The sequence below is a fragment of the Ranitomeya variabilis genome, chromosome 3 (genome assembly GCF_051348905.1).
Source record: "Ranitomeya variabilis isolate aRanVar5 chromosome 3, aRanVar5.hap1, whole genome shotgun sequence".
Lineage (NCBI taxonomy): Eukaryota > Metazoa > Chordata > Amphibia > Anura > Dendrobatidae > Ranitomeya > Ranitomeya variabilis.
This window is the reverse complement of record NC_135234.1, coordinates 617,656,552-617,671,019: the sequence shown is the minus strand read 5'-3', so window position 1 is coordinate 617,671,019 and position 14,468 is coordinate 617,656,552. Positions and strand designations below refer to the sequence as shown.

Below are 14,468 nucleotides of genomic sequence, written 5' to 3'. Positions count from 1 at the left end.
TTCCCCTTTTTATTGCAACCTTTTCTTTCTTTGCAGATGTTTTGCCTCGGCCAGCCGTTATTGGAGTGGGGGCGAGCTATGGATCTTATGCAGATAGCGCTACTGCAATTAAAGAACTCCTCTGTTCAGTTTTAAACTTGCCAAGAAGTGTTACTTCCACCGCGTCTGTGAATGCTCCTTCGCAGGACAGTGATGACGAAAACTCGAAGGACACATACGCTGGTGGCAATAATAGGGAATCAGATGGCGATCCTGATGGTGGTCCTTTCTTGACAACTGCAGAAAATGACATCCGGTTTAATAGACACAAGGCCGCCTGGGATAACACCCAGGTGGACTCTTCTAATATGTCTCCATCGGACCCACCTACACCCATCACAATCGCATATGTTGTACCCGAACTGGATTTGTCACCCTACATCCAATGCGAAAAGTGTTCTGACTTTATTTTACCTGAATCTGAATTTTTCCCGCCACAGAATTTGCCTATAAACTCCCGAAAGGAGAAACGGCGGTTTTCTTCACCCAGTGTGGCCGCCAAGCATGTAAATCCAACTCCACATAGCTCCATTTTAGATGGATTTGCTTTGAACTTGAATGAGACTAAAACAGACACTGAGACGTCTAGTACAGAAGGCGACAAGTCCGTCCATCGGAGATCGCTGTCCTGTTCCAATCTTTCAAAAGGTAATAATCACTGATATCCGAGTTTATTTATGGATTGTTCTGATTTCAGAAATGTAATGATTTACCAGTATTGTGGTGATAAAACCTAGCATAGGTGTGGCCGTGCACAATGTGGCACTGTGACAAGCATAGCTTAGGTTGTAAATATGTGGTGTAAGCTTAAAGGGAATCTACCATCAGTATTTCCACCTAAGGCGCTCTTATACCTTCCTATCAACCTCATTACACTTGTTAATGATGCTTGTATTAGTTTTTAAACACTTATATTTAGTGCTTAGGGCCAATCTTGATTGTCTCTACTTCCTCGCTTGCAGCCACCGGGCTAGTTCGGGACTGATGTCAATGAATGCCACTGGTGTGGGGGAAAGCACGCCCACCGTGATGTGCAGGGAGGAGCTGAGGGATGGCTTCTTTTCCCTGCTCTTCCTGCACAATCGGGAATGTCTGTTACACTGCTGTGGGCATGGCAATGATTGACAGTGGTCCTGGACTAGTCCTGTGACTGCAGGAAGAGGAAAGCTGGTGCAACGAAAATAAGTTTTTAAACACCTACTTGTTCTATCCGTAAACACTAAATATATTTAAGAATTAAGCTTCATTGTTCCTTCTCTAATATACTTACACACACTTCCAGCAGTCACCAGACCAGTCCGGGACCACTGTCAATCAATACCATTGGTGTGGAGGAAGCACGCCCAGAGGGGTATAACCGTCATTCCTGTGTGTGAGCGAAGAGAAGCCGTCCCTCAGCTCCTCTTTCCTGCACACACTGGCATGTCGGATACACTGCGGTGGGCATGCTTCGCCCACACAGAGGCATTGATTGACAATCGCCCCATGCTTGTTCGATGACTGCAGTCAGGAAGAAGAAGAGACGGTTAAGTATAATTTTTAAACACTTATATTTAGAATTTAGGGCTAGTGCACGCATCATTAAAGAAGGTACAAGGAGGCTGATCAAGCCCTACTAATACATTCTAGGGGTATTATGATGACAGGTCCTGTTTGTTTTGGGGTGATAAGATATTGGTTCCCCAATATCTGATTTCTTAATGGCCAGAAGTGCAAAAAAATTATTGATTCTAGGTCACTGGATAGATTAATTGTGGTTGAGGAGAACATTGAATGTTGGAAATATGCAAATTAACAGGAAGTGTCCAGGAAATCCTTACAAGAAGTCTGGAAAACTGGTGACTTGCTGAAACTTCCAAGCTGCTGTGCTGACATAAGGTCATTATATCCAGGAACCTTCTCACACAGTTATCTGTATTTGTGGCTGGTCGTGGTCATAGGTTTATAGAAAAAAAACTCCTAACAAAACCATAAAAAGCTAAAGAAATTGCAGACTTGCAGGAAGCCCTTCCTCTAGGACTAGCTCAGACATGTGCTATGAATCTTTTAAGGTGACTGTAGTGTGGACTATTTGCTACTGCTGTGATTGACATTCTTATATTTTTCACATGAGGGATCCTGTATGTTAAAGGGAGTGGCTATGATTTTTCCATTGTCAGGTATCATTCATGTATAGTGATGACCACACCTTCTTTAAGTTTCCCAGATTTGCAGTTCCTTCATATGTTTATGTGTATTGTTTCTTTTCATTTAAAAGGCATCTGTCAGAAAGATCAACTTCCCCCACCCAGACCACATATAATGGCAGGCCTTTGAAATGTAAATCCATTGACACTTTTATATTTTCTATCTGTTGCTGCATTCTTGAGTAATTATATACAAAAGAGGCAGTGAGCTTGGCAAGATGGAGCATTCAGAGCCACTTCCTCCCCAGGATTGATCAATAGGTCACTGTGTGATGTCAAGTGCCAGGCTAGGTAATCAGATTGTAAACTGGAGAGACTAGTACTGGGCGGGGAAACAACCTAGGGATGCATATGATCAGTAAGTTCTTTGTTACACCCATAGCCCTGAATGCCTCATTTGCATATAAATTAAAGTTCTTTACTCAGAAATGTAGTAACAGATACAAGGTATAAAGGTGATGGATTTACATTTCAAAGGCCTGTATACCCATATATGCTTCTTGTGGGAGGTTGGTCTTACTGACAGATCTTTGTGTAAAATGGCTAAAATGGAGTATTTTATATTAATTGTACCATGGTATAGCCCCATCATCAGCATATGAATTGTTTTCTCAGACACTGTATCAGTAAGGCTGGGGTCACACATGTGAGGAATACGGCTGAGTCTCGCATTTTAATATCCGGCACTGCCGCTGGCACGCTCTGCTCCTGAGTGACAGCGGCAGTGCCGGGTATTAACATGCAAGACTCAGCCGTATTCCTCGCATGTGTGATCCCGGCCTAACAGTTACAGTTCTACTATGGTTTATAAAGGGGCTAAGTCCCCCACATCATGTTATAGCAATTTTGTGGGTGACAGACTCCCTTTAAGGAGGTTGTCTTTTAGCTTGGTTACTGCTATTCCATCATATATTCTATATGTGGATAGAGTACAGACTAGATGTATCTGGCTTGCTAAATTCTGTAATTTTGGGGTGCAGAATGCAATGAAAGAATTGACTTTGCTGTTACTAACTGGTGTATAGCTGAAGTCTAAATAGGCTGTACCTCTAGACAATCTCTTCCTATAAGGCTATTTTCACACATGGCATTTTTTTCTGCATAAAATAAGCTTCATTTGAAAGTACCATCAAACTCTGACATTTCAGAAATCTTATGCACACGCTTTTTTTTTTTTGTTTTTGTTTTTTTCCCTGACTGAATTTGAGAACAGCAGCCTTTTAGAAAATCTACAACATGTCAATTCTTTCAGCATTTTTTTACCTATAGAAAGGAGTATGCAAAAAAAGTATAACAGATGAGCTGTGTTTTTGCAGCATTTTTGATGTATTTTTGATGAATAAAACTATGTTCACACGTTGCGTTTTTTAATGTAAATTTTAAGCTGCATTTTACAGTACCAGCAAAGTCTGAGATGTCAGACATCTCATGCACACGCATTGTTTTTTTTTTTGTGCTGACTAATTTGGAAAACTGCTGTGTTTGTAAAAACTGCAGCATGTCACTTTCAGCGTTTTTTGCATCTACTCTAAAGTTAAAAAACCTGAAAACAACATTGGCTCTCGTTACCTGAAAAAAATGATGGTTGCCCCTAAGTCGTTCTATATGGTGCTAAATTCCGGAAGAACCGGTGCTGTCGCATTAGTTTCACATTTCTAGATTCCTCTTCCGCCTTCTGTATATTAATGGGTTGATGTCTCCTTTTATACAAGCTGTCAATCAGGATTAGTGTTTCCAGTGGTTTCGTAACTAGTAGGATTATGGCTCTTTGCGTTTATTTATATGGAAAACAAAGGGGGCATCACCAGACATGTAGACAGGAGAGCAGGCTGTCAGTCATTACATGTCTCACACTGCTGAAGCCGCCCTTCATTTAAATTAAGCTCTGGAGGCAGAATCTCGGGTAGATCTGTCTCATAGATCTTAACGGTTATTTACATATTAACAAAAAATATGCATTTCTCTGGAATAAGACATCAGATTGCAGATAACAAGGTATCATATTATTCAGCTTCCTGTGACCCACAGGCCCATATAGACGGCTCAGGAGGAGTGATCCTACCGACAGATTCTCTTTATGCACTTTGTTCCCTGGCATTTTAGAGATTAATGAGGGTCTCGGCATCTGGTCCCAGTTTCTGCCTTGGACAGCGGCTCATGGGGCATGACACTACCAGAAATATGGTCCCACCACCACCCCAGCTTTATTCTCTTTTACACTCCCATGTTTACTCTCTAATAGTAACAAGAGAACCGCAGATATTGTGATAAAGGCTTCAGCCAAGCATTTGTGGCTTTCATGGTGAGATTAGCGCTATTATTAATACTGTGATTTGCAGGTCCATACTGGCAGGGCCTTGTGTGTTCCCAGCAGGTGGTGTCACGTTTATTTTACTGTTAGAACTGACCTGATTTGTCTTTCTGTTGTAGTAACGGAGAATGCCCCGGCCTCCAGCACAGAAGTCCCACAGCTCTCCGAGGGAAATCTGTTCGAACCAACTGTGAACTTAGAGAGAGTAAGAAGTGTCCAGAATCGGCCTTTCTATATGTGTTCATATAGTCGGGGGGGGATCTGTATCCTGCACCCTTTACAGAGAAACGTGATCTTTTATCAGCCCATAACCTATCCACACGATTGGGGCCCATTCAGATGGCTGTGATTTTTCTCATGCGCAAGAAACAGACCAATTTCCATTAATGAGCCGGATCAGACTTTCATCCGTGTCTGGTTCCTGCCCAAACTTTTGTGCTGTCCAAATTTTTCATGGAGCAATAGACTTGCATTGGAGAGTTTGATCTGTGACTTGGATGAAAACGGGAGAAGTCTGTCTAGTTTGCAGACCACTTGGTCCACAAAAAACACAGCTACATTTTCAGTGAAAAGCTGCCATCTGAATGAGCCCTAAGTGATAAGTTGCTGATCTGTTACATTCCTCATAGACAATAAAGGAAGTGGCATTCTGCATTTAGGAATTAGGACCATTCCAGTCGAGGCCTTCAGAGCCCTGTTCTCATCCTGCATTCACTTTTTGGCTACTGTGCACTCCTTAGTCACTTTGAATTGGAGCACAATTAGCCCCAATGACCTGCCAATACTTGCACCACTTGTGTTGGTGGGAAAAAAGCTTTCTGTCTGTTTGGTTTGAGCTACATCCTTTTTTTTTTTTTTTTTTTAACTTACAGTATTGTGCCATAACAAGACATATCATTACTTGTATCTTGTTTTGAATTATGTGGGCACTAAAGGATGAGATGGGTGCACGTACAGTTGTGTGAAAACCAAAATTAAGACTTTGGAGTGGCCTAGCCAAAGTCCTGATCTTAATCAGATTGAGATGCTGTGGCGTGACCTTAAAAAAGTGGTTCATGCTCAGAAACCCTCCAATGAGGCTGAATTACAACAATTCTGCAAAGATAAGTGGGCCAAAATTCCTCCAGAGCGTTGTAAAAGACCCATTGCCGGTTATTGCAAACACTTGATTGCAGTTGTTGAGGCTAAGGATGGCTCAACCAGTTATTAGGTTTAGGGGGCAATCACTTTTTCACACAGGGCCCTATAGGTTTGGATTTCCTTTTCGCTAATAAGTCATTAATTTAAAAATGCATTTCGTGGTTACTTGTTATCTTTGTCTAATATTTAAGTTTGTTTGGTGATCTGAAACATTTAATTGTGACAAGCGCGCAACACAATAGGAAATCGGAAAGGGGGAAAGCACTTTTCACACCACTGTAAACATAAAGGGACCACACAGGGCACCATTAAACTTATGGCTCGCCCATAGTTACTAATTGGTACAACCTCTAGAAGGTTATTATGATTACGGTATTACTGTTATTGTAGTCATTCATATTGGCCTGACATAATGTTACTGCAGTGGTATGTTCTAACCAGTAAGAGTGCACTGCAATTTTTTTTTTTTTAAGTATATCTCTTTGAAATACCGTAATTAAAGTAGTGATTGCGCCTCATTCCTTACATGATACATTGCTTTGCTTTTTTGCAGGAAAATGAGCACTTTCTGGCAGCCGACCTTTTTATATCTGTGGTTGAGATGATGAAGAGCAGCTGGCAGTCTGATCAGTTCCAAACCGAAGGAGGAATGTATTGGCTCAGAGAAGATAACGAGGAGCCCTGGTACCGGAGACGCAAAGCCAACTCCGAATCCGCCACTTCTGTTGATAGTGGTTATGACGGTATATACCCTGTGTCTATAGAATTGTCTATGTACTAACTATATAAATGACGACTGAGAAGTAGAATCATTATGCAGATAATTATAGAGAAGGAAAAGCTCTCCACAATTTTAAGCCTTATGTAACTTACCAGATGTCTTAATGAAAACCAGTTTGCCCATGTTCTGGTTTCGGCTTTATTAAACTATATAATGGCCAGCATTGCATTTTTTAATTTTTAAATCTTCAAAATTCCATTAATAGGTCGTGGTGTTTCTGAGGTTAATTGACGTTGTATGATAAGAGCGGTGATATTGCGAGTGGAATATGAGACTTTCTGTTTGGGAATTACAGGCTTGGTTACTGTGCAGAGTTCTCCTGTGGAAACCATTCTTGAGGAGGAAGAATACGATGATGACTCCACGACCTGTGAAGAAGACTATGACTCTGATTATGTGATAATTGGTAAATTGATTCATATACATGCGATATTGATACATAGTCCTGGTTATTGTGTGAAGCAAGGTTTAGTTTTTGATGATCCATCCACTTCTATTTTGAGTGGGGATGCCCTTTAAATGGTTAATATGCCACACAAATGGATGTCCAAAAATTCATATTGACAGGGAAGCACCAACAAAAAATGTTTTTTTCTCAACAGAAATGGAGGACTATGAGAAACTGGTGGCGAATAATAGTGACACACCAGCAAGGTATGATCAGGCTCCATGGCCGTGTCCGTGTAAATGTAGTGTTATGGGGTACATTTCTGATCATACCTGCAATCATCTTTTCTAGAACTGGTCCCATAGTCTCGAACACTGCTGAAGAAACCGCCAGGAATCTGTACAGAACATTCCGACAGCAATGGACTCTGATTGATGTAGATGGGCAGCTCCCTGCAAAACTGACCACTTCTTACACAGTATGTTCCACAAGAGTCTGTGTCACTATTCCCAGATACTTCTAGCCAGAAGCCTAGTCACCGGTCATTTAAAGCAAAGCTACTTTATGGTCTGCATATGGTTCTTTACAGGGTGTCTCCACACCGAAGCCTAGCATACAACTCTGTAGTACAGACAGGACAGCCCGCTATTGTTAGGCAGTAGGTGTGACACCATGCTTCTGCATGACTTCATGGTGATTCACAGCAATGTCACATACCATCACACTAAGTAAGATATCAAGATCTGTAAGTAAATTACCGTATAAGAAACGCCCTCCTTATAGTTGCACGTGCTATGTTAAAATGGACCAGTCACTTCCAAAAAAAATTCAATCCCTGAGCTCCCCTGATTCTGAGACTTTTTTTTTTTTTTTCCATTTCACGCTTTTGCAATCCATTGTAGATATGTTCACATGTGTTGCTTTCGGAGCACAACAGGTGAAATCTTTGCTTGCAGTTCAGCTGGGTGTTTCTTTAGAGTCGTCTTTGGGGGGTGGGGGGCGTTCCCTCCTAGAAGTTGCCAATCACAGCTCAGCAGCATGAGACTGCTAGATTAGTGCCAAGCTGTGATTGGCAGCGCCTGGGAGGGCGGCATGAAAACACACGCCCCCAGGGAAGACTCTGAAGAAACTCCTGAAGCCACAAATGTGAATATCTCTGCAATGGAGTGATACAAAGCAGAACAGAGAAGAGCGTCAGAATCAGGTGAGCTCAGCAATTTTATCTTTATTTTTTTGTTTACAAGGGATTTAACTCCTTCTTTTTTTTTTTTTTTTTTTTTTGCATAACTGAGACAAGTTCTAATTAACCTCTTTACCCCCTCCCAGAAGAAGCTGATCTCTACTTTTTTTTATTGATGACCTATCCTAAGGATAGTACAAAAAAAAATTGGCACGCCTTATTCAAGACTCAATAGTGTTTTATTTATTACATTCCTAATACAATAAGTCATATGAACACTTTTCGAACGCTCTTCTACTGCAATCCGATTATCTGATGAGGATCTGATGCAAGACCAAAACGCCGTATGACTTATGATATTAGGAATGCAATAAATACAACACTAGTGTATTGAATACAGAATGTCAAGCTCTTCTTTATATCGGGGTGGAACCCTACTTTGGGCACGTGACAGATGTTGGAGTGCTGTTTATAGAAACCTTTTTTATCCTACGGAGAGGTCAAGTGATGAGTGAACGTTCTTGGATAAAGTGTTATCCTAGCATGCTCGGGTGCTAGCAGAGTGTCTTTGGCGTGCTTGAAAAATGTGTTTAAGTCACCGCTGCTGCATGTCTCGCAGCTGTTAGACAGCCACAATATATGCAGGGATTGCCTATTTGTTAGCTAGGGCACGTGCGCTCGTCACTAGTCATCAGTATAAGATTGGTAGGCGTCTGACACCCGGCACCCCTAATGACCAGCGGTTGTCAGCTCAGGTGATGTTCAGATGTAAACAATGGACAGAGCCGGAACATCAAGCTCTGCACACCGGTGGACGATCTCGAGCACAGCAGCTCAGCTCCTATTGAAGTGAACAGGACTGTATTACCCCAGACAACCTGTGGACAGGGATGGTGCCACAGGTTGTCTCTTTTCTAACCCTGTACAACTACATTATTGAGTCTACTGTCTTTTCTTTTAGCGGTCCTATACAAACATGATTCCAGAGGAATTTGAGTCCAGTGTGTGTCTGGTAGAGGAGATTAAGCGCTTCAGAATGATGGACGGTGAAGAATGGTCTCCTCCACGGTTTCAGGTTATCACCACTGTACACCAATACATCAGGTATTTACTTGCAGTCCTCTTTATTACCAGTTCCTTACATTTATAATGTATATATTGTTTGTTACAAATCATATTTAAACCACATATATGTTTACATTTATTTTAATTTTTCATGTTTATTATAAAACTACCCATAGAAATTAGATTTACGAGTCGTGCTGCAATTTTACTTTGAGACTGGTTAAATCTTATGCAGAGGTTGGTATTGAGGAAAATCTCGTTTCTTTCTTTTTTTTTTTTTCTTTTCCCTTAAGTCCCATTGTCTCTCCAAAGATAATAAGGGAGGTCATCAATGTCTGGTAGCTAGCTATTCAAACTTGTGGCTCTACTAATAAATGTTATTGGGGTGGAGGACCTTGGGCTTTGTATACAGTACTTGAACCATCTTCCGAGTACAACTTGTGTATGTCGGTTATACAAAGTGAAAACTCTTAAGACCCACATACACCTTAGATTAAAGGGAACCTGTCAGCGGATTTTGCCCCTATAAGATGCGGCCTCCGCCTTTCAGGGCTTATCTACAGCATTCTATAATGATAAGCCCCCAGTCCGACCTGCAAGTGAAGAAAAATAAGCTATATTATTCTCACCCCGGGGGGGCGGTCCGGTCCGATTGGTGTCGCAGGTCCGGGTCTGTATTGCAGTGCGCAGGCACTGGGAAAGGTCAGAGGCCCAGCACCTGCACACTGCAGAACTTTCCTCTGCCCTCCACAGGGCAGAGAAGTATGCCTGTGCCGGAGTGCTAATACCTGGGAGCGATGAAGCAGGAGGGCGGCGTCACAAGAAGACCTGCGACACCCATCGGACCGGGCGCCCCATCCCCCCCCCAGGTGAGTATAATATAACTTACTTTTCGACAAAATCTGCTGACAGGTTCCCTTTAATGGCGGCTGAACCCGCCAATATCGATTGGTTTGGCTGATGGTCTAATGTGTATGGGGGCACCAGCCAGCTGATGGGAAAGATGTTGATTAAGTCCAATTTTTGTAATGCCGATCACCTTGTTCTGCAAGAGATGAGCCACTTGCTGATGTGGCAGTCGACGGCTCTCTCGTGTGTGGGAGAGTCGGCTGATACGGCCGGCGGCCAAAGCATCGTTCAGCTGATAGCCGACTAATGTGTATGGCCAGCCTTGGTTTCACTTGCGTGCAATTGCTATGAGAATATGAATTTCTATAGATTGAACGTTGTGCCATAGTTGGTATCACAAATGTGGTGTGCAGTTTAGGACTTTTCGTCATGGCCATATTTAGGGTCAGCACTACATCGATCCCTGCAGTGCCGCTCATGCTGAGGCTTCATGTGCTTTCCATTTTACCCAGGTTTTTGCTTTCAGAGCGTGTGACGTAATATACTTTTGCAATTTTCCATGGCATGCCATATTAGAAGGGTATTTTTCTTAAGATCCCTTACTACTGGCAATAAATGACTGCCAATCAACTACATGCTTGCCGATCGGTGGTCATTTACCTTTTCACACAGGCTGACCCCGCTTCACTGAGAGATCATTAGTATATCATTCAGTTCACATAGACTGCCATTGTTCTCGGCAGCACAGGACAAGGTGCTGCCAATGTCTTATGTTTTGTGCTAGTGTCATTCTATGAACGGCCCTTTTGCTCGTCTGTCAGTTGAGCAGCAGCTTTTTTTTTTTTTTACACTGCATGTTTATCATGGCCTCACAAAACCCATTCATACAATTAAAACACAAGACACTATTGATGTGGATAAAAATGGCCGTGTAGTTTATTCAGGGTTACATAAATTAAATAAATACCAATAAATAAACTCTTCAATTAAAACCAAAGTTCCATACTTCTCTAGTAAACCAATCCACCCATACATGGGTGATTTTCCCACAATTAAACTACACGACGGTGAATTACAAGCATTAAACAAGGGGGAGGGAGGGTGGGCTTCTTATTTTCTTCTTTCTCCGGCGGAATGACCAAAAACCCCTGAAACCTGGGTTTATATACACAAAAATCGGGCGCCAAACACCCCAACAGCCAATAAAAAACGGCTAAAAAGGGCGCCAGGCAGACCAGAAAAAACTGGATATGTCCAGTTTCTAATCTCCACACCTGACTGACCTGACCTTTAGTTGACCTTATCAGTAAAGAATGCCATATTACTAATAATAGGGTTTATGAGGCCATGAGACCCCCGCTGTATTATTTCTGTGTTTACGCGGGGGGGCTAACATGGCCTCACAAAACCCATTCATACAATTAAAACACAAGACACTATTGATGTGGATAAAAATGGCCGTGTAGTTTATTCAGGGTTACATAAATTAAATAAATACCAATAAATAAACTCTTCAATTAAAACCAAAGTTCCATACTTCTCCAGTAAACCAATCCACCCATACATGGGTGATTTTCCCACCAGGCCAAGGCTCAACGAGACATGGCCCCCCCACAACCACACAGCCATTTTTCAATGATCGACTGTAGGTCAAGGTTAAAAATGTCCAAACCAATATCTGATAAATGAACTAGATCAGGCCTATAAAGGCCTGGTAAAAAACCTTCCAATTCAAAATGCGTAAAAGAGAATCCAGAAATCAAAGGGAAAAATGTCTCCATAGATTTGTTGACTCTTTTCCGTATTTTCTCCATGAAAGAAAGATGACTGCTATGCCACAAGAGTCTGGGAATGCTCTCGGAAAATACAAACGAAGAATAAGGCAAAATTTGCCTGATACTGATAATATCTGATCTCATAGATGACAACAAGTCCAGAGTCCTGATTTTACCGAGATCATTACCAGACACATGAAAAATGATTAAATCGGGAGAAGGGTATTTAACTAGCCATTTTTTAACTTGCTCGACCACTGAAAACCATTTCAAACCTCGAACTCCAAGCCACCAAACCTGAATATCGGAAGATAAGTTTTCTGTGTAAATTCGCTGACTAGCCCTCTTCTGGGCCCAGAAGATAAAAGAATGTCCGACTATCCAGATAACTAACGGACCTGAAAGAAAACCGATAATTAATAATCATAAAGATCATGTCTGATATACAATTTGAACCTCTTGGAGTTCCATCTACCCATTTCTTTTATTCCAGACTCAGAAATCCCGGCCCTAGAGGCCTCAGTAGCCGCTCCGATTCTAAAAGAATGGGAAGTAATTTTGAGATGTTTCAAATCTAAAAAGCTCAAACACTTTTTCAAGATAAAGTTAAATTGGAATATTGTCACCGGTGATAAGTCCCTATGAATGAACAATGGGCCATGAATTAAAGGCCTAGTTCTAATCCAATTTGACAAATTATTCACAGGGCAAATGGCTGGGTCAGAGGCTGCATTAATTTTCAACCTAGAGCCTCTACCTAATTGGTCCGTCTTTGATTTCCTAATAAAAAGGATTAAAAAGGCTTCATGAATTTGAACATCCGATATCATTAGCCCTGAAGGTTTAGATTTCGTAGCAGACACTACTTCGCCAATGCGAAGTGCGCCGAAAAATGACAGAGAAAAAATAGCGCTAAATAATAGCGCCTCATCAGAATTCAAACAGACGTGAATGAGACTAGAGCATAAATCTCTGAGCAGCGATAGAGATATAGGTCTTCTAGTATCAGGCATAAAATTAGCCTTTTTAAGGCCTTTCAAAAACTGTTTCACCGGAAAAAGATTGGTTAAAGGAATGTTGCCTGAAAGTTTAAGGAAAAATGAAACTCCCGCAAGGCGTTTAGCTATCGCTGAGTACGACAGACCCCTCTGGGCCATATCTGCAGCAAATTTCAGCGCTGCTATTGGGTTAGAAACCAATGGGTCAAAATAATTTAATTAGCAAAAATTAATCCAATTACGCCATGCGGCTGAATAATCAGCCCATTATTTCTCAGATAAAGAATGTTTAATAAAATGCGGTATTAGATTGTAATCGCTTCCCAAATTGAAGGGGATAAGAGGGTTGCTTCTGAGTCCGCACTGGGAACCTGCAGAAAAAAATGTGACCACTGACGATTAAGCAAAGAGTCCGTTACACTTAAAAGTTTAGTCTGTCCTAGATTAGCCTTCAGCCATATATTACATTTTAGGCATAAAAACACCAATTGTCTCAAGATTTTGGCTACAACAGTATTTTTTGAAGACAAAGTATTAATGGCAAACACCACCGCCTGGTTAGAAGAAAGAAATAAAATTCTAGAATTCTGCATTAGAGATCCCCAGGTATAAATTCCAGCAAAAATAGAAAAAATTTCTAGTACCGTCAAATTAAAAACTACCCGCTCAGACACCCAATTCGTAGGCCATTGGAAAGAAGTCCAATGGGAAATAAAAAAGATGCTACCGCCGAGATGCTTATCAAAAAAAACAAACGGAAAAGAATCAGCTGACACAAAAGATGACTGCCACAAAGATCTGCCGTTATGCTCTGATAAAAAGGAGAGCCATATTCTAGCATCCTCCTTCAGGCCCGAATGAATCCTAATATGAGAATGAGGTGAAGATACGCCTTTGGTGGCATCATATAAACTTCTACAAAAAGCCCTACCTATTGGAATAACCCGAACCGCAAAATTCAGTAATCCTAACAGGGATTGGAGTTCTTTAAGAGTAGTCTTTTCTTTCGACAAAAAATTAGATAAAGCTGTGCGAAGTTTCAAAATTTTATCGACCGGAAGTCGAGATTCCTTTTTTTGGGAATCCAGGGTGATTCCCAGAAACTCGATGGATCTAGAAGGACCAACTGTCTTTTCATGGGCGATAGGGACACCAAAGTAATCACACATCTGAATAAATTTATTAAGGGCATCCTCACATGTGGGGGAGCCGAAAGGACCAATAAACAAAAAATCGTCTAAATAGTGGAGGATACCCGTGTCTTTGCAATTATTTTGTAAAACCCAATGAAGAAAAGAGGAAAAGCTCTCAAAATAAAAGCAAGACAAGGACAAACCCATGGGCAAGCACTTATCGGAAAAGAAACAGTCATCAAAATAAAAACCTAGGGAATTAAAACCGGACGGGTGGACGGGGAGGAGTCTGAAAGCAGACTTAATGTCCGACTTGGACATCAAGGCATTGCAGCCGAATTTTTTAAGGATCTCCAATGCAGAATCACAAGAAGAGTAAGAAACTGAAACTAAGGACTTATCCACTTCATCATTCAGAGACGAACCGGATGGATGGGATAAGTGATGGATTAGTCGAAATGAGCCCTCGTCTTTTTTAGGTACTATACCCAAAGGAGATATACGAAAATTAATAAACGGAGGTGTTTCAAAAGGGCCTGCAACTCTACCTAGCTGGATTTCATTAATAATTTTATCCCTAGCAACCTCCGGGTTGGCCTTTAAGGAGGGTAAATTAGGAACGA

The 14,468-nt window shown here is 41.4% G+C and overlaps 1 protein-coding gene across 3 annotated transcripts in view; it reads left to right on the top strand.

The window, feature by feature from the left end:
• The window catches only part of RUBCNL (rubicon like autophagy enhancer), a 59,037-nt gene that overhangs the window by 27,213 nt on the left and 17,356 nt on the right, over window positions 1-14,468 (top strand). For all 3 annotated transcript variants that reach the window (XM_077297381.1, XM_077297380.1, XM_077297379.1), the window contains exons 4-10: window positions 37-687; window positions 4,656-4,741; window positions 6,230-6,419; window positions 6,753-6,863; window positions 7,060-7,111; window positions 7,197-7,323; window positions 8,987-9,129. In XM_077297381.1, coding sequence (XP_077153496.1) covers window positions 37-687; window positions 4,656-4,741; window positions 6,230-6,419; window positions 6,753-6,863; window positions 7,060-7,111; window positions 7,197-7,323; window positions 8,987-9,129 — 1,360 coding nt within the window. The remainder of the gene's footprint in view (window positions 1-36; window positions 688-4,655; window positions 4,742-6,229; window positions 6,420-6,752; window positions 6,864-7,059; window positions 7,112-7,196; window positions 7,324-8,986; window positions 9,130-14,468) is intronic.